The sequence below is a fragment of the Neoarius graeffei genome, chromosome 5, assembly GCF_027579695.1.
Source record: "Neoarius graeffei isolate fNeoGra1 chromosome 5, fNeoGra1.pri, whole genome shotgun sequence".
Lineage (NCBI taxonomy): Eukaryota > Metazoa > Chordata > Actinopteri > Siluriformes > Ariidae > Neoarius > Neoarius graeffei.
In genome coordinates, this window is record NC_083573.1 from 8,675,626 (window position 1) to 8,695,298 (window position 19,673).

At 42.6% G+C, this 19,673-nt stretch overlaps 1 protein-coding gene across 1 annotated transcript in view; it reads left to right on the forward strand.

The window, feature by feature from the left end:
- Positions 1-19,673, forward strand: part of si:ch211-183d21.1 (uncharacterized) — a 49,790-nt gene that overhangs the window by 22,567 nt on the left and 7,550 nt on the right. Inside the window, exons 2-10 of the mRNA XM_060920387.1 lie at positions 5,409-6,267; positions 6,366-6,546; positions 6,622-6,761; positions 7,232-7,479; positions 7,567-7,869; positions 8,296-8,539; positions 11,018-11,189; positions 11,306-11,454; positions 11,563-11,637. Of these exons, the coding sequence (XP_060776370.1) occupies positions 5,460-6,267; positions 6,366-6,546; positions 6,622-6,761; positions 7,232-7,479; positions 7,567-7,869; positions 8,296-8,539; positions 11,018-11,189; positions 11,306-11,454; positions 11,563-11,637 (2,320 nt within the window). The 5' untranslated portion in view covers positions 5,409-5,459. The remainder of the gene's footprint in view (positions 1-5,408; positions 6,268-6,365; positions 6,547-6,621; positions 6,762-7,231; positions 7,480-7,566; positions 7,870-8,295; positions 8,540-11,017; positions 11,190-11,305; positions 11,455-11,562; positions 11,638-19,673) is intronic.

The window sequence follows — 19,673 nt, forward strand, 5'->3', positions numbered from 1 at the left end:
TTTCTTAAACGTGTTCTCTAACCCGGTGACTTAAAAAAAAAGGCTGATTTGTCGAAGTAATCATTACATTTACATGTCTTTTGAGTTGTTAAAGGAAAACTTCAGTTTGCATGAATAAGTCAGTCATCCGATCTCTTCAAGTAGTGTCAAAATACTCAAATCTGATTGGTCAAAAGCCGTCGATTTGATTTTCTGTTCTTCTGAGCAGCTCTGAGTTCTGGCTTCGACAAATTCATTTCGGTCTCCTTGTTCTGAGATGTTATCGTTTCGATAGTAATGACTCATGGACAGGGATGAGCTCCACATAATCTCAGGCTAATCATAAATCCATTTTAAAAATGTCACATTCATGGAAGAGTAATTCCGTGCCAAATCACCAGGTTTTAGAGAAAGTTCCCAACTGACCATCTTAGATTTTGTTCATGTATTTTTTTTTTTCATTTTAATGTCCTTGTTACTAATAACTGCTGTGCAAAATTTTAGGCCAATATCTCCACTAGTTTCGGAGATATTAAGCCTTCAAAAAGGGGGCGTGGCCCCATATTTAGCATAAAAACGTGTTACAATCAAACATCCATAGTTTGATGGCTAATAACTTTTGAACTGTTCACACTAAATGGTTCAAATTTTCACACATGATTCTCTGATACAATAAGGCTCTGTACACAGAAGGAGAGCTTTTGTATGTGACTTATTTGCAGATTTATGGCATACCAAATATGGCTTCCTGGAATGCGCATTTGTCCATGGTAGCCCTTTTGGCTCTCTATATCTCCAGATTTAATGACACCAGATGTCTGATTCTTTTTAATATATGAGACATGTTATAGTACGATCAGGAAAACATGTTATATCTGTGACAAAAATTATACTTGTCTCATATATAGGCCCCTAAAAATGGAAAAAAGCTTGTCGCGTTGTCTGTATTTTGAATGCTTATAGCAAAAACCTGACAAGGTCTACCAGAAAACAAATTAGATCCGTGAAAAGAGCAAGGTCTAATTGATATCTCATCTCATTATCTGTAGCCGCTTTATCCTGTTCTACAGGGTCGCAGGCAAGCTGGAGCCTATCCCAGCTGACTACGGGCGAAAGGCGGGGTACACCCTGGACAAGTCGCCAGGTCATCACAGGGCTGACACATAGACACAGACAACCATTCACACTCACATTCACACCTACGCTCAATTTATGGCCCTTTTCCACTACCCTTTTTCAGCTCACTTCAGCCCGACACAGCTCGCGTTTCGACTACCTCAGAACAGCACGACTCAGCTCGCTTCAGCCCTGCTTAGCACCCAAAACTCGCACGGTTTTGGAGTGGGGCTGAAGCGAGCCAAACCGAGCTGAGTGAGGCTGGGGGCGTGAGCAGACACTCCCCTGTGCACTGATTGGTGAGGAGGAGTGTCCTCACATGCCCACACACGCCCCTCGAGCACGCTGGGATCTGTAAACACCGCAAACCCGGAAGAAGAAGAATTACAGATTACGAGAATTTCTGAAGCCTTATGCGCCTCGCCTCATCTATGCGCTCTTGCCAGTATCTGTCCGCGTTGTCGGTGACAACACGCTACAGCACCAAGACCAGCAACACTAACGACTCCATGTCCTCCATGTTTATTGTTTACTATCCGGGTCGTGAGACTGCCGCTTAAAAGATCACTGATGTCACTGTTTGCGCCGCTTAACGACATCACGTGACGTCCACCCACTTTCGCTAACTCCACCCAATGTGTCCACCCACTTCCAGCCAGCACGGTTCAGCGCGGTTGTAGTCGAAATGCAACTCCAACAGCCCCGCTCAGCTCGACTCAGCCCAACTCAGCACGGCACGGCTCAGCCCGACTCAGCCGCGTTTGTAGTGGCATTAGAGTCACCAGTTAACCTAACCTGCATGTCTTTTGGACTGTGGGGGAAACCGGAGCACCCGGAGGAAACCCACGTGGACAACATGCAAACTCCGCACAGAAAGGCCCTCTCCGGCCACGGGGCTCGAACCCAGACCTTCTTGCTGTGAGGCGACAGCGCTAACCACTACACCCACCGTGCCGCCCTACTTACTTGTTTCAGGGTTAATTATAATTACAAATTAATTATTTGTTGAAGTCAACATTCATAAGAAGTGTCCTGTTCCTTCGATTGCTTGCATTCTGATATAAGCGAGAGCGACAGGGGGATACGTAAGTGAGCAGTAGCTCGCAGTTGATCATGTTTTTTTCTGCTTTCTGTAATAAGAGATGGGAAAAGTTTCCATGCACCGATGATCCAGTTTTGGAGTTCTGAAATCCATAAAAACTGAACTTGAGCAATAATTTTTTTTTTTAAATTCAATTTCTATAAAATTCTCGACTTTGAGGTTCAAAGTGGGAGAGGGAGAGAAAGAAGTTGAACAAATGTTGGGCATCACCTCCGCTGAAAGACATCAAAATGAAATAAAAGGCATCATGTTCGGGATCAACGTTAATGTTTTGCTGCTTGTCCGATTGGACAAATAGTAGGGTTTTCCACTCGTCCTGACCATGACCTTTTTATCACTGTGTATTTACTATGTGGTTAAAACAGTTTATCAAAAAGCAGGTATAGTTATGATAATCATTATACTTGAATGATTTATAATTTTTCAATAAAACTCAGACTTTAACTGTAACAATAAACAAAAACTATCCCAAGCCCCGTAATGGTGTGCGTGTTGTTCTAACCTGTTACTTGATTTGCAGTTTTAAGAGTTAGACTCACCCAAATCCAGAGCTTCTGCAGGAATTAAAGTTAAATCTTGATTAATCCAGTAAAACTTGAAGGATAAATTAATTTCAAGAAAACGAGTCGGACATGATCACGTTGTGAGTTCGGCGCCGTCGTAAAATTCCTCCGAAATATTTTGCGACGATTGTGATGGTTAATGCGAACCATATAAAAGAAAAATACGGTGAATGTCCTGAATGAATGAAATGAAGATTCACCACGGATATTTTTATTGAGGTATTGGAGCGCCATTTCTCTGATTTCTAAGAGTCTATTAATCTATAATTACGTATTACGACGTGGTTATTTTTACACACGCATCTGCTGTACTCGGCTTCTCCAGAATTTCGTTCGTAAACAGTAACCCGGTCGGATCACTGAGAGGATTGAACTACAGCGGTGCTTGAAAGTTTGTGAACCATTTAGGATTTTCTATATTTCTGCATAAATATGACCTAAAACAACATCAGATTTTCACACAAGTCCTAAAAGTAGATAAAGAGAACCCAGTTAAACAAATGAGACAAAAATATTATACTCGGTCATTTATTTACTGAGGGAAATGATCCAATATTACATATCTGTGAGTGGCAAAAGTATGTGAACCTCTAGGATTAGCAGTTAATTTGAAGGTGAAATTAGAGTCAGGTGTTTTCAATCAATGGGATGACAATCAGGTGTGAGTGGGCACCCTGTTTTATTTAAAGAACAGGGATCTATCAAAGTCTGATCTTCACAACACGTTTGTGGAAGTGTATCATGGCACAAGCAAAGGAGATTTCTGAGGACCTCGGAAAAAGTGTTGTTGATGCTCATCAGGCTGGAAAAGGTTACAAAACCATCTCTAAAGAGTTTGGACTCCACCAATCCAGAGTCAGACAGATTGTGTACAAATGGAGGAAATTCAAGACCATCGTGACCCTCCCCAGGAGTGGCCGACCAACAAAGATCACTCCAAGAGCAAGGCGTGTAATAGTCGGTGAGGTCACAAAGGACCCCAGGGTAACTTCTAAGCAACTGAAGGCCTCTCTCACATTGGCTAATGTTAATGTTCATGAGTCCACCATCAGGAGAACACTGAACAACAATGGAGTGCATGGCAGGGTTGCAAGGAGAAAGCCACTGCTCTCCAAAAAGAACGTTGCTGCTCGTCTGCAGTTTGCTAAAGATCACGTGGACAAGCCAGAAGGCGATTTGGAAAAATGTTTTGTGGACGGATGAGACCAAAATAGAACTTTTTGATTTAAATGAGAAGCGTTATGTTTGGAGAAAGGAAAACACTACATTACAGCATAAGAACCAAATCCCATCTGTGAAACATGGTGGTGGTAGTATCATGGTTTGGGCCTGTTTTGCTGCATCTGGGCCAGGACGGCTTGCCATCATTGATGGAACAATTAATTCTGAATTATACCAGCGATTTTTAAAGAAAAATGTCAGGACATCCGTTCATGAACTGAATCTCAAGAGAAGGTGGGTCATGCAGCAAGACAACGACCCCAAGCACACAAGTCGTTCTACCAAAGAATGGTTAAAGAAGAATGAAGTTAATGTTTTGGAATGGCCAAGTCAAAGTCCTGACCTTAATCCAATCAAAATGTTGTGGAAGGACCTAAAGCGAGCAGTTCATGTGAGGAAACCCACCAACATCCCAGAGTTGAAGCTGTTCTGTACGGAGGAACGGGCTAAAATTCCTCCAAGCCGGTGTGCAGGACTGATCAACAGTTACCGCAAACGTTTAGTTGCAGTTATTGCTGCACAAGGGGGTCACACCAGATACTGAAAGCAAAGGTTCACATACTTTTGTCACTCACAGATACGTAATATTGGATCATTTTCCTCAATAAATAAATAAATGACCGAGTATAATATTTTTGTCTCATTTGTTTAACTGGGTTCTCTTTATCTACTTTTAGGACTTTTGTGTGAAAATCTGATGTTGTTTTAGGTCATATTTATGCAGGAATAGAGAAAATTCTAAAGGGTTCACAAACTTTCAAGCACCACTGTAGTTTTGTTGGCGCTGTATTGATGTAACTCTTGAATAATTGCGATTAAAAACAGTGATTTTCAACAAGTATTCTGTTTGCCTTCACATAAATTCACAAAGTACTCGAGAATCATCTTGCTGAGAATTATCTCGCTTCATCTCACTGACATTCAGCAACATGAAATGTAACTATAAATCGATAAAAAGTACAATCTTTCATTCTTTAATAAATACAAAATCCATTCGACACACACCATTGTGAGTTGGTGATAAAGGGGGGACGCTTTTGGCAGTCATTTGTAGGTGTGAAGGACTTTTTACTTTAAAGGACCCTCGTGAACGAGTATTATCGAACAGATGGGGACTTTCTTCCCGAGTTTCAATGTCGCGTTATTATTTTGAAAGTAAACTATTGTTGTGTCATACTTGAAGTTAGGAATAAAACTCTTGGGGGAATTGCTGTTTTTCGTAAAATAATCAATAGTCCCATGCAAAAGGGAGTTACTCCTCCACCATACGCAAGATTGCCTCTATAGTTAAAGCGTTATTAAGTTGCGTCACCTCACATGACCATGAAGTAAGGAATATAATGTGCATGTCAACAAGTAAGGGTTTGTCTCAAGAAAATATTCCGTATGCTCCTCAGATCTCACTGGTGTTTCCGCTCTATCTCTAGGCCGTCTTGACTTCCTGTTTCATCTCGACTGCTGGGATTCTTTTGGCCACCATGTGCTTGAGTGTGACAGCTGGAGTGTTGCTATTGGGTTTATCAGCAGTACGTTCATGTTTGATAATCAGCGAAGTGAATTGTGATAATCCCAGATTTGACACCAAAGAATTTGTCGAGTTGTTCTCTCTTAGCGGTGGCTCCACCTCTCTGGATGGCTACACCCTCGTTTTCTATAATGGCAATGGCAATGTGGCGTACCGCATCGTGGACCTGAGCAGGCACAGCACGGACGAACGAGGATTCTTCCTCATTGGCTCGGCTGAGCTCAAGCCATCGCCGGCCATCCAACTTCCACCAAACTCCATCCAGAACGGCCCTGATGCGATCGCCCTGTACGGCCCATCCTGGGTTCCTGTAGCCGAGAACGGCAATGTTTCTGCTATTGGGCTGCTTGATGCCGTAGTTTATACGTCTCGCCGGGCAACCAGCACCGCCGGGACGTTGTCCCGAGTCCTCACGCCAGGTTCTTTACCATATGTTGAGGATGATCAATTTTTAGAGGGAGACGAGTCCATCCAGAGGTGTTGGCTTTCTGATGATTACTACAGCTTCCAAAACGCCGTGCCCACCCCTGGACGGCCCAATATCTGCCCGCCGTCAAACCCCGGACATCTATGGATTAACAAGATCCAGTTGAGTGGAGGGGCACTGACTGGACCTGTCGAGATCAGCGTTGGGACAGAAAGAGGGCCGATGACAGTGGTGGTGTATAACGTCCAAACCGACACCGTGAAGACCAGTGTAGGGTTTCAGGCCAGCGAATCTGGGACTGTCTCGGTCAATTTGACCACGACTGCTTTGTCGGGTAATATCTAAAGGTGTCCTATCGCTCAAATAAAACGGTATGTTTCTACTGGGTATTGATTATTTGGGTAAGTCATTACTTGATGTTTAACCTTTTAGATTTAGACGGCTGGGCGTTGGCAGTGTACCAGGGGAAGGTCGAAGATTTCCAAAAGGGCAGCCCACTCAAACAACTTCAGCCATTTGATGCCTTTGTCTGCAGCGGACTTGCAAACACCCCAAGCACCGTTCTCACCGAGACTCTCATCCCAGGCAGGAAAGCCTTCGAGCTCAACAGCAGGTAATTTTTCCAGCCAGGTCAGGAAACAAATAGTTCCATTAGAAAATGAGTTCTGATTCGTTTCATGATTTGCAGGTTTTCAGAAGTCGATTCTTACGTCACCCGGTGTGGTACGGCTCACTGGGCGAGAGATCCCGGCGTATTTCAGCATCAGATACAGAGACCGAGCGAGTCCAGCCACTGCCGCTGGTATAACACCTGCCCTTACAGCACTGGTATGGTCTCCTCTAACCTTTGCAATCTAAACCCTGCGTTTATGTTTTGCTAATCTTTCCTACGCCAGCTGGTGGGGAAGGTCATCACTGGCGATAGACAAAGTATTTCTTGAAAGAGTATTTTTCGCAGCAAGACATTTGATTTGTTTGACTTGTTGCTTGTATGGCCTTCTACCACGATGCTTGATTCTGATTGGTCAGAAGGTGTAGACTTTCTATAGCAGCATTAACTGTAATGACGCGGGATTAAAAATTCCACTTTTTGTGGCATAAGAAGAATAAAACGCTGTTATTGGGTTGGTAACGGTGCCTTTGCTTTGGTTGGGCCACATCACACCATTACATCGTTGATTATTATCCCATAATAGCACACCCCCGAGTGTTTCATTCCTTACATATCACACAAGCCAGGAGTTGCCAGAAAAACCATGGCATCTGCCAGTCAAGTTAAAATATTTTTCTTATCGCAGCCGTTAACGCGACAGAGGAACCTTTCGAGCCGTGGTCGGGTATCGATGGCGACTTCCTGATCAGCGAGGTGAATGTGGACTCCCCGGGTTCAGCGGAAGATGAGGAGTTTGTGGAACTCTGGCATCCATCAGGCCACCGGACTTCACTCAGTGGCATCTGGGTGCTGCTGATCAACGGCAACAACGGGAAAATTTACCGTGAAATTGAGCTCCACGGACACTACACAGATAATCACGGCTACTTCCTGGTGAGTCAGTCGAGTTGTGATGTCTGTCTGGCGTCTCTGTTGGAAGACGAAGTCTGTGATCTTGTCCTTTCTTTCTCACTGTTGCAGATCGGCAGCGAAAAGCTCAATCCGCAGGTTGCCCTACCAGCAAATACCATCCAAAACGGCCCAGACGCCATAGCGATATACCGCTCGACGTATCCACCCTCTGTCGAGAATGTTATTGTTCCCAGGAATGGGCTCCTGGATGGCATGGTGTACCGATCCCGGAGTTCAGACAGAGATTGGGCGGATCTCATTAAAGCTCTGACACCAGGACAGCTCCCCCTGCTGGAAGACACCGCGGCACAGGAAGGAGACGTGAGTCTTAGCCGATGTGGACTAAACCGACTCGACCTGAACTCCTTCAGGGTAAGGTTGCTTCCTGTTTGAGTCACCATTTTCTGTGCTCTAATACTTTTTAACGTGAGATCACGTCGTCTACGTCTTAAGTGGCCACTTCTCTTCAAGATAATCTGCTTTTTTTTTTTTCGCGTGAAGACGAGGTCTTCATTTCTGGTTGGCTGAGCAACAACAGTGAGCGTAAATAAGAAATTTCAGTGAGGTCTATACCTGCTGCTCTTCACGATTGTGTACCTAATCTCAGATTTCAGAAATCAAGACACTTGTTGTTGTAAATAGCAAGCGTACAAAAGTCAATTCCTCTTCAGTTAAAAAAAAAACTTCAAGAAATTGATCGTTTGTGTGCTATTATGGGAAACGATGATTTACATCGTATATTTTGCCAGCTCCAGTGTGCCTTTTTTTTTTCTTTGCTATATCACTTTGTTCTCTTAGGTCTCGTCTCCCACACCGATGAAGGACAACGATTGTCCTCGTCCCCCTAAAGAGCTAGTCATTAACGAAGTGGGCGGAGTCTTCGGAGACAGCGTCTACGTGGAACTGATTGGTCCACCTTTGGCTCCTTTGCACGGACTGGTCATAGTGCTGTATGAGCTCAGCACTGCAAGACACGTGATTCCGCTAGAAGGAAGTCTCGGAAGTGATGGATTCTTCCTGCTGGGTAACAAGTCTCGAGCTGGTGAGCTGGTTCCCCCCCCCCCCTCCACCCCGGTTATGTAATTGTTTTCCGTCTTCCATGTAAACCTCCTCCTCCTCCCCAAGATAGTTCAGGTTAAAGTGAAAAATCTTGGCTTGGTGGTCATCATGGCAACGTTCCCAGGCACTTATTTTCAGTAACGCAGGATCGGATCGGGCTCTTGCGTACTTGAAAGAGGAGACCTATAAAATATTTATTACTTCTGCAAGGCGCTGTATATAGATATTCTAAACCAGGGGTTTTCAAAGTGTGGGAGAGTCAGCCCCCCGTCAGAGAGCAAATAAACAACAGCGCCCCCCCCCTTACAATTTTTGTTGTTGCTATACTTAGGCCCAATCCCAATTCTAATTTCTACCCCTCCCCCTTCCCCTCCCCCTTCCTCTTGGCCCTTCCCCTTGAAACTGAGCTACAAGGGATAGGGCTTGAAATTCAACCACTACGTATTGGGATAGCCCTTCAACGATCGCATACGTCATCGCGTACCTCCGTCAGCGTTTACGTTAGCAAAACGCGACCAAATGCGTCACTGGCTGCGACCAGCCGCTACAGTCAGAGCCAGAGGCAGAACCAGAAATCTCTGCTGGCAGGGTGTGATTTGTTAACTAACACCACTGAATGGGATATCTTTGGCGCTTCGTGCACCACATCCGACAGAATGAGGTGTCAGAACACTCATGTAAACAATAAAAGCGAGAATAACAGAACAAAACGTACGCAGTCAAGCAACCGAAAACAATACTCACTCCCAAAGCTTTTTAGCAGTAGCTTGGATTTCAGAAATCGCTGCTCATTCTCAGCTCGAAAGCGAATCAAGCGGCGTGTTTCCTCTGGATAACAACTTAAAACATATAAATAATGGAGAAAATACATTTATGACAATCTTTCGCCGCGGGAACCGCCATCTTTCTGAAATCCGCATGAAATCTCGCTGAAATCCGCATGGCATTGTGGGAAATCATTCAAACCCCTTCGTTCGGAGTCAGCTCCAGGAAAATCTCCGTTTGGAGGGGTACAGAAGCCCTACCCCTTCCCCTACCCCTCCGTGTTAACTGGGATTGGGATACCCCTACCCCTTCACGTGAACGCGCAAATGGAGGGGAAGGGCCAAGGGGTATGTCCAAGGGGTGAAATGGGATTCGGCCTTAATGTTCCATTCGTATTTTTAAAAAATGGTTGTTGTACACATTTTTATTTTTCTCTTTTACACATTTCAAACATCTGTGCTTTTTGAAGACATCTTTTTGTACACATTTAAAACATGAGCTTTTTTAAAACATCTTTTTTTTTTTTGCACATTTTAAACATCTGTGCTTTTTTTTTTTTTAAAACATCTTGTTTTACACATTTTAAACATCTCATAGCATCGTTAGCTAGCACCTCTTGGCAGACAACACACTGTGGCAGTGGAGCATCTTCAGATCCAGTCCATGAAAATCCAAACTTTAAATAATCGTGGTCATACTTCCTTCTTTTTTTGCTTGGCCCAGACTCTGTCTCCTCACTCACTGTAGCTTTAGGTACTAAAAATCGATCCGTTTTGTCTCTGGCAAAGGCTAGCTGAAGTTCGCTAAATGTCCGCAATAGTAACTTGCACTGCGTTCACACTGCAAGGCTTAATGCTCAATTCCGATTTTTTTGTGAAATCCGATTTTTTTTGTGAGGTCGTTCACATTAACAAATATATGCGACTTGTATGTGATCCTCAGTATGAACGAAAAGCGACCTAAAAGTGTTCCGCATGCGCATTGCAGGATACGACGACGTCACACGCAGTGAGCATGGCCAGTGTTTACGGAAGTAACCTAAAGTTTCCTGTGTATGACAGTAGCCAGCATGGAGTTGATGCGATGATGCAGTTGTTGTTGCGACGGAGCCAGAACATGCACAATAGCCTGATGTTAAGGAGGAGGTTGAGAAGGAAGAGGGCAAGGGTTTTGGCTCAGGCGTTCTGCGGGGTAGTGACTGCAACCTCCGTTCAAAGGAACATCAAAGCCATGTTGTTGTAACTTTTTTTGAGAGACCCGCCGCCTACTTCAGCGCAGAATAGTGACGTTTGTGGCTTGTTGATGACGTGTAAGTCGGATGAATGCGACCTGGCGGTTCAGACTGAAGTCGCATATGAAAAGATCGGATAGGAATCGGAATTAGGACCACGTATCCAAACGGCCTGGGTCGGATTTGAAAAAATCGGATCTGTGTCGTTCATATTGTCAATAAAAGATCGGATACAGGTCACATATGGGCGAAAAAATCGGATTTGAGTCACTTCAGCGTGCAGTGTGAACGTAGTGTTATTCTGGTTTATTTTTCCTCACGTTGCGTCCCCCCCGAAGAACTCTGGTGCCCCCTAGGGGAGGCGCACCCCACACTTTGAAAAGCCCTGTTCTAAACAATGCCTTGTCTCTACTCGTACCGTCTCTGATTAAACCTCAACTTCACTGTGCCTCTTTCTTCCCACAGATCAGAATTTGCCTGCCCTGACGTCTCTCGGTGCGGTCTGGTTGTGTCGCGGCCTGCCGAGCATCTGTAGCAACGAATCGAAAGTTCAGGACCTGTTAGTTCTCTCGAATAATTCAAGTCTGCATCCTTTTCTCCACGGAGTTACGTATCGGGTCGTGCACCCAGTGGCCAGGTGTGTTTTTTTTTTTTTTGTTTGTTTTTTTTTTTTTTTTTGTGTAATATTTGCACAGCTTTTTTTTTTTTTTTTTTTTTCTTCGTCTTGTACTTACAGTACATGCTTGGTTTCAGTTTTGACTCTGTCTCTCGCTGTGCAATGAACCGATCTGACGTCTGGACTGCCTCTGACTCAACACCCCGCCTCCCAAACCTCTGCCCAAGCCCCGCCCACTCTGTCCACGTGAACCTGTGTCTCCAGGCGGAGTCTGATTCTCACATTAGTATGCTAAAATCTTTTTTTGTCTTTATAACTAGTGTTTTAAGAATGTCGATGTCTCTCTTTTGGGCGAGAGAGTATCCTCACCTGATCGTGTCTCCTTCTCTCTTAGCATGTACACCTGAGGGATTTGCAGAGTTGTTAGAGCTTTCCTGTCAGTGTGGAATCTCTGGTGCTCATCTTGCAGGTAAAACACTCACACACTAACCTGGACGTTCTTGCAAAACTCCCTTTTTAAAATAGGATAGCTAATATATACATACATACATACAGTGGTGAGCAAAAGTTTACATACCCCAACAGAATGTTTCGTTTCTTGCCTATTTCTAAGAGAAATTGAATGATAATACACAAAAACCTTGATTTCACTTGTGGTTAATGGTTGGCTGAAGCTATTTATTGCATTCATTACTGCGTTTACTCTTTGAAAACCATGAAAACAACAAAAACTCCCTAAATGACCCTGATCAAAAGTTTACATACCCCTGTGAATTGGCCTGAAAACCTGTACACAATTTGACATAAACAGGACTGAATGGCAATTAAAGGCAACTACCTTCACCTGTGATCTGTTTTCTTCTAATTAGTGGGTGAAAATAAAAGTCAGTAAATTGCTGGACTTTTGAGAGAACCTTTTATCCCTCATCCAGTGCTGCGCGTCAGAGATTGAGCCATGGGAAAATCAAAGGAATTGTCAAAGGACCTGCGTGAAAAGGTAGTTGAACTTTATAAATCAGGGAAGGGATGTAAGAAAATATCAAAGCAATTAAAAATGTCAGTCAGCACTGTTCAAACAATAATCAAGAAGTGGAAAGTCAGGGGCTCTGGAGACACCAAAGCCCGTTCAGGTAGACCAAGAAAAATTTCACCCACCACTGTTAGAAGAATTGTGCGTGATGTAAAGAAGAAGCCCCAAATAACATCTGGTGAACTTCGAGATTCTCTGAAACAAGTTGATGTGGATGTTTCAAAGAGTACAATTAGGAGACTCTTGAGAAGAAATGGGCTGCATGGAAGAGTTGCCAGAAGAAAGCCCCTTCTACGCAAATGCCACAAAGAAGCCCGTCTACGATATGCCAGACTGCACAGAGACGCACCCCAAACCTTCTGGCAAAAAGTTGTGTGGAGTGATGAGACCAAAATTGAACTTTTCGGGCACAACACTAAACGCTACATCTGGCGAGGAATCAACAAGGCCTATGATGAAAAGTACACCATTCCCACAGTGAAACATGGTGGTGGATCTCTGATGTTTTGGGGATGTGTGAGCTACAAAGGCACTGGAAATTTGGTAAGAGTTGATGGCAGGATGAATGCAGTCACTTATCAAAAAATACTGGAGGAAAATCTACACGCCTCAGCCCGGAAGCTGCGCATAGGACGAACTTGGACATTCCAGCACGACAGTGATCCAAAACACAAGGCCAAATCAACTTGTCAGTGGCTACAACAGCATAAAGTGAAGGTCTTGGGCCAAGTTTACATTAGACCGTATCTGTCTCGTTTTCTTCGCAGATGCACTGTCCGTTTACATTAAAACGCCGGGAAACGGGAATCCGCCAGGGTCCACGTATTCAATCCAGATCGTGTCTGGTCCGGTGCTGTGTAAACATTGAGAATACGCGGATACGCTGTGCTGAGCTCTAGCTGGCGTCGTCATTGGACAACGTCACTGTGACATCCACCTTCCTGATTCGCTGGCGTTGGTCATGTGACGCGACTGCTGAAAAACGGCGCGGACTTCCGCCTTGTATCACCTTTCATTAAAGAGTATAAAAGTATGAAAATACTGATGCAAATACTGCCCATTGTGTAGTTATGATTGTCTTTAGGCTTGCCATCCTTCCACTTGCAAGTGGTAAATGACGCGCATGCCTGACATGCACCGAGATCACACACACAGCGGCTCAGTCTCAAATCACTGCTCGTGCACTTCACTCGCGTGCTCTGTGAGCTGCGCAGGGCCGGAGTGCGCACCCTCCAGAGGGCACTCGCTGTTCAGGGTGGAGTGATTTGAAGCGCAGGATGCCTGCAGAGCCGAGCGTATCCGTGTATTGGCGTTGCTGTGTGCAGGCGAACCGTGTATTGGTGTTGCTGTGTGCACACTAATCGTTTTAAAAACGTTAATCTGATGATCCGCTGATACGGTCTAATGTAAACCCCACCTTAGAGTGTCCATCTCAGTCTCCTGACCTCAACATTATTGAGCCACTCTGGGGAGACCTCAAACGTGCAGTCCATGCAAGACGGCCCCAGACTTTACAGGAACTGGAGGCTTTTTGCCAAGAAGAATGGGCAGCCTTACCATCTGAAAAGATAAAGAGACTCATTGACAACTATCACAAAAGTCTTCAAGCTGTTACTGATGTTAAAGGGGGAAATACACAGTATTAAGAATTGGGGTATGTAAACTTTTGATCGGGGTCATTTGTGTAGTTTTTTTGTTGTCATAATGGTTTAGAAAGAGTTGACATTTTCTTGACAATAAATGGCTTCAGCCAACCATTAACCACAAGTGAAATAAAGGTTTTTGTGTATTATCATTCAATTTCTCTTAGAAATAGCCAAGAAACAAAACATTCTGTTGGGGTATGTAAACTTTTGCCCACCACTGTCATATATATATAAAATGTGTGTGTGTGTGTGTGTATATATATATATATATATATATATATATATATATATATATATATATATATATATATATATATATATAAATGTGTGTGTGTGTATATATATATATATATATATATATATATATATATATAAATAAATATAAAAAATGATTTCAGCATACAGAACCAGTCAAAAGTTTGGAAACACCTTCAAATTCGATGTTTTTTTTTTTTTCCCTACATTGTAAATGAATACTGAAGTCATCCAGACTATGCAGCAACATGTAAGGAATCATTTAGCAAACTTTAAAATGTTAATCAAACCAAAATATGATTTAGATTTTAGATTCTTCAAAGTCGGCACCTTTTGCTTTGATTACAGCTTTGCACACTCTTGACATTCTCTCAATCAGCTTCATGAGGTAATCACTCGAAATGGTTTTCCGACAGTCTTGAAGGAGTTCCCAGAGGTGCTGAGCACTCGTTGGCTGCTTTGCCTTCACTCTGCGGTCCAACTCATCCCAAACCATCTCAATTGGGTTTAGATCTGGTGATTGTGGACGCCACGTCATCTGACGAAGCACTCCATCGCCCTCTTTCTTGGTCAAATAGCCCTTACATAGCCTAGAGATGTGTTTTGGGTCATTGTCCTGTTGAAAGACAAATGATGGGCCCACTAAGCACAAACCAGATGGGATGGCATGTCCAGAGCCTAATCTAGGGCGCGTAATACGCGATAATACGCGTTTTTTTATCTGTCTGTCACACATCCACTTTTTGGGCACGAGAGTGATATCGCGTATCTATTCATTTTGTCGCGCATTTATAGGTAGAGAGCGTGTAGTCGCGTTTTACTGAATCTTGTGCGTATCAATTTGTCAGCACCAGCTAGCAAGCACTGCGGTAAATATAGCGTTGTTTACACACCAATCGGAAAATATCGGAAAGGGCCGAAGTATTCCGAATGGTTTATTTAGCGGGTAAAACAGTTTTGTGAACTATTACATCATTGGTCACTGAACCGGAAGACAGTCAGCGCGTTTACATGCACATCCAAATCGAGCTACTGTCGGTAATCGAGCTAAGGGTCCCAGCAGGGGTGCCAGAGAAATCCAATCCTACATGCACACAAGGAAATCGAGCTATTGTGTGAGGTACATTGTGCACCCGAGCCACAGGTGGCGCTACACGCCCCATCGTGTTGGTACACTTCCGGTTGTCGTCATGAAGAAGAGCTATTCAAGAGTATAAACAAAGTTCTCCTTGTTCCTCCTGACCTCTTCTGCTGCTCGCTACTACTACTGTTGTCATGCCGACCGAGGCTGTTGTGTTTCCCGCTTGTGGTCTCGTCGCTTCCGGAAGGGGCAGTGCTGAAGTAAGTAGCTCGACTACGTAGCTCGATTAGGGTTTACATGCACTGAGTAGCTCGGCTACAATCACATAATCTAGGTCACGTAGCTCGATTACGAGAAATCCAGTTCGGTTCGATTTCAGCCGAGCTACGGCAGAAATTCGATTTTCTCTATGTGCATGTAAACACACTGAGTGTATCTCAACCAGTCGTGTGAAGTGTTTTAAAAATACCCAAAAGCACATGGCATATCGTTCTGTCTCATCCAAACATAAAGTCAAAACGCGTGGTCACGTTGAAAGACCTTTGGACGAAAAAAGGAAACAAAAACGAAGACACAGAAGTGAGTATTACGTTATTAATCATATTCAAATAGTAAAGGTGCTTAGTTTATATATGTTTGTGTACAAATATGATCTTAGAGTCATTATATGACAGTGTGAAGACATACTAAGTCATTTGATTCTGATTGATAATGGTTTTTGAAGTTTGAATTTGATATTTTCCTAATGCCAATATATAATTAGTTTGATAATGTTTGGTATTATGTAAGTTTTATTCAAAAATATTATGAAATATATTTAATCTGTTCTTGTGTAATTGTAGGTACTGTAAGATTGTAAATGATAGATTATATACTTTTTAGGAAGTCTGAATTTTGAGATTATCTCCAGTCATTTATGTCAAAATCTAGTTTAAACATGGGTAGATTGTTTTAATGTTTTTCACTTTCATGAAAGGTGGTCTGAACAAAACAAATATGATAGCATTTTTACATATTTGATAGTGATTTTATTCAAAAAAGTCAGATTTTTCATATTATTAATTAATAGTGGCAAGACTACATGGATTTTAGACTTGACTATATCAAATGATGTAATATTAACCGAGTCATATTTGATATGCAATATTATACTACTGGTGGTCAAATTGGTAAAAATAGGCTCGTCACATGATTTATAGTAAAACCAGGGATGGGAATTTTCCGCGGATCTGCGGAATTCCACGGATTTTATCAACCCAGGGGTCATTTTTGTGAATCGTCTAAATCCGAGGAGAAAATATTTAGGGGGGGTTAGGTATGTGTTGACCCGGTCAACCATCGGGAACAAGGCTCTGTTTACATCGGCAGTTCAGAACGTACACTGTATTTGATTGGCCGTTGAGAGAGAAATATCGCGATTTGACCAGTGGTAAACGAGCATAGATAGGAAAGGCCAAAATGTCACATGTAAGCTTCGTTCTGATTGGTTCTTCGCATTTCGCTTTCTTACTCATTCAACATGGCGCTCCACGAGGCCGGAGATTGAGGATGTAACAGCGAATAAGAGCTTCAAAATGGTGAAAATTATCACAAAAGAAAACAAATCGCTTATTCAGATTAGCTGCTAAAAGGAAAAAAACATCTCTGCAATGAAGCATTCCTAGAAAAAGAACAAGTACCGTATTTTCTGGACTATAAGCCGCTACTTTTTTCCTAGGTTTTGAACCATGCGGCTTATACAAAGGTGCGGCTATTCTGTGGATTTTTCTTCCACCGCTAGGGGCGCTCTAACCGGAAGTAGAATCAAAAATAAGATAGACGAAAAATCAATGCAAAGAAGAATTAGCAGATCTTTAGCAGATAGAACACGCACGACAAATTACTAACTGGTAATTATTTTCAAATCCAGCGAAGATGATTAAAGTGACTTGTGGTTTCAAACACAGGAGAAATGAAGGTAAATAAATCCCGGTTATTTTCTCTTGGTTCTGTTCCGTTTTAATCAGCAAAGTTGCTGCCGTGTTAAAAGGCACTGTTCGGAAAGAATCTGTTCAGGTACATACATGTACATTTACAGTACAAAATCGTTCTGTACATGCAGTAAATATCTAATTTTTCAACATAGATATCTGCGGCTTATAGCCCGGTGCGGCTTGTATATCTTTTTTAAAAAAAATTTTTAAAAATAGAGCGGATGCGGCTTATATACAGGTGCGCTCTATAGTCCAGAAAATACGGTACTTTGTAAATATGTTGAAAACTTAGTAGTGTTGCTAGTTATATGTGATTGTGACTTTGGGAGCTGAGAGAACTGTTCAACAGGGAAATTGTGTTTCTGTTGAGACAAGTTCACTGCAAAAGAGGTAACTGCATCTTTAATAAAGTAACTGAAACATTTACAGGATTATGTCAAATATTCTTTGTGTTTAATTTATATTCATCATTCCTTTCATTCTAGCATGAAGTTAAAAATTCTTTTTAGCTGAGCATTATTGAGACTATTTTTGTTTATTAGTGTCCAAAACTCAAGCTTCTTTGGACTGAAAATATTATTCAACTGAGCAATCTGAGACCATTTCTAGTGGTCTAAAATGTATAAAACTCATTAGCTTCCGGGGGCCTTCGGCCCCCTGGACCCCCGACCAGGCTCCGCCCTGGACCTGGCTGGGGGCCGATGGCCCCCAGACCCCCGATTAAATTTTCAGCTGAAAATACAATTTCTCATTCTCATCCCTGTAAACCAGTAACCTAGTCATATAACAGAAAACTAGTCATATTTGTAAGGTTTTGCAGTATATAATTCTTCATATAGTTTTTGATCTAAAATCTTTACATTTTTAAAGTTCAGATCGGATCATAATGTTTGTGCAATACTATAAACTGTGGCTAAGTGTTTGCTGATATGGTTTTCATATCACTGTATTAAAGGATATGTATAGTGCCATAATTATCATATTATATAGATTAACATCTGATAGGAATGTTTGTTACATGTATTTAGTTTTATTAATAAAACTGTTCTGTTTATAGATGTACTCTTGAAAATATCTACCAATGTATAGACCCCTTCGCATGTTTGTAAACAAACCGACCGTTGCCAGGATGCACGCGCAGCCTGGACCCAGAAACAATGGCGCTGCCCATAGACCGGCATTATGAGCTGTCAGATTATGTAAAACAATTGTCGTTACAAGATCGAGAATGCTACATAAATAAGTTAACTCTAACAAGTGGACATCGCCTACCGGATCCGCATTTAATTAAAGAGTGGACGGACGATGTTAGTAAGTTCCCTGGTATACAATGGCCAGATATATACTCGTACCTTATTGACCAGACCTCAGTGTACACCCACGAAAAACTTCGTGCCTACAAGTCTTTAGACGCATATGATTGTTATGTGCGGGCATGTACAACTTGATTAACAATGGGACGTTCATATTCATTTTGTTTTAATCAAATTATGCCAGTGATGTGATGGCAATGTGGCTTTAGCTCCAACAGCAAATCCCAACACTAAACAGCAATTTGCAGGAGGGAATGGCATGAAAGGAATGATAGTGTAAAGAGTGCAGCTAAGAGAAATCAGAGCTGTGTAAAAAGCGAGAGGCAGAGAGCAGAAATGAAACTGAACGGGACGGGAGCTAGGTTAGAGCAGTCAACGTAAGTTGGCATTTAGAGTGAGGGCACACAATTTTACCTTTCCATCCTTGCTTTAAAATTGTGATTTTCGGGCTACGCAAATAATGATGGCACAAAATCTGGACTGCTTGAGTCAAGCGAGAGCTCTCCTACAAACAAAATTGCATGCAAAGCTAAGTTAACATGCTAACAATATTCATTACATTGTGTAACTATGACCAGCTAACCAGACAAACGTTACCAAAGTATTTTGCTACATCAATAAACGAAGACTAGAAAGAATAAAAAAGAAAGATTTAATAAATAGCCTGATCTTACCTGTGATGAAGTGGGCGCTGCAAACCCGCGCATTTTTGATGGTGCTTTCATCCCAGTCTACACGTTTAATGGCTTGTAGCCATAGACGTCGGCGATTTTTTTGGAATGGGTGAGATCCTGCTGGAATTCTGAACATTTTAACCCCATCGCTGCTACGATTCTGACACCCGACAACACAACAACTAGGCATTTCTGAGTCTTTTTTGGGTCCAGGCTGCGCACGCAATTTCCGCTTACGTATGAATGACGTTTACTGCGAAGGGGTCTATTACTTTCTGTCCCCACTAACTGGAACAAATGAGGGATATTTTTACCCATGTTAATATTTTCTGTCCCCTGTTTCTACAACTAGTGAGGGACCTGTCCCCTATTTTCAAATTCCTAGATTAGGCCCTGATGTCGCTGCAGAATGCTGTGGTAGCCATGCTGGTTAAGTGTGCCTTCGATTTTGAATAAATCGCCAACAGTGGCACCAGCAAAGCACCCCCATACCATCACACTTCCTCCTCCATACTTCACTGTGGGAACCACAC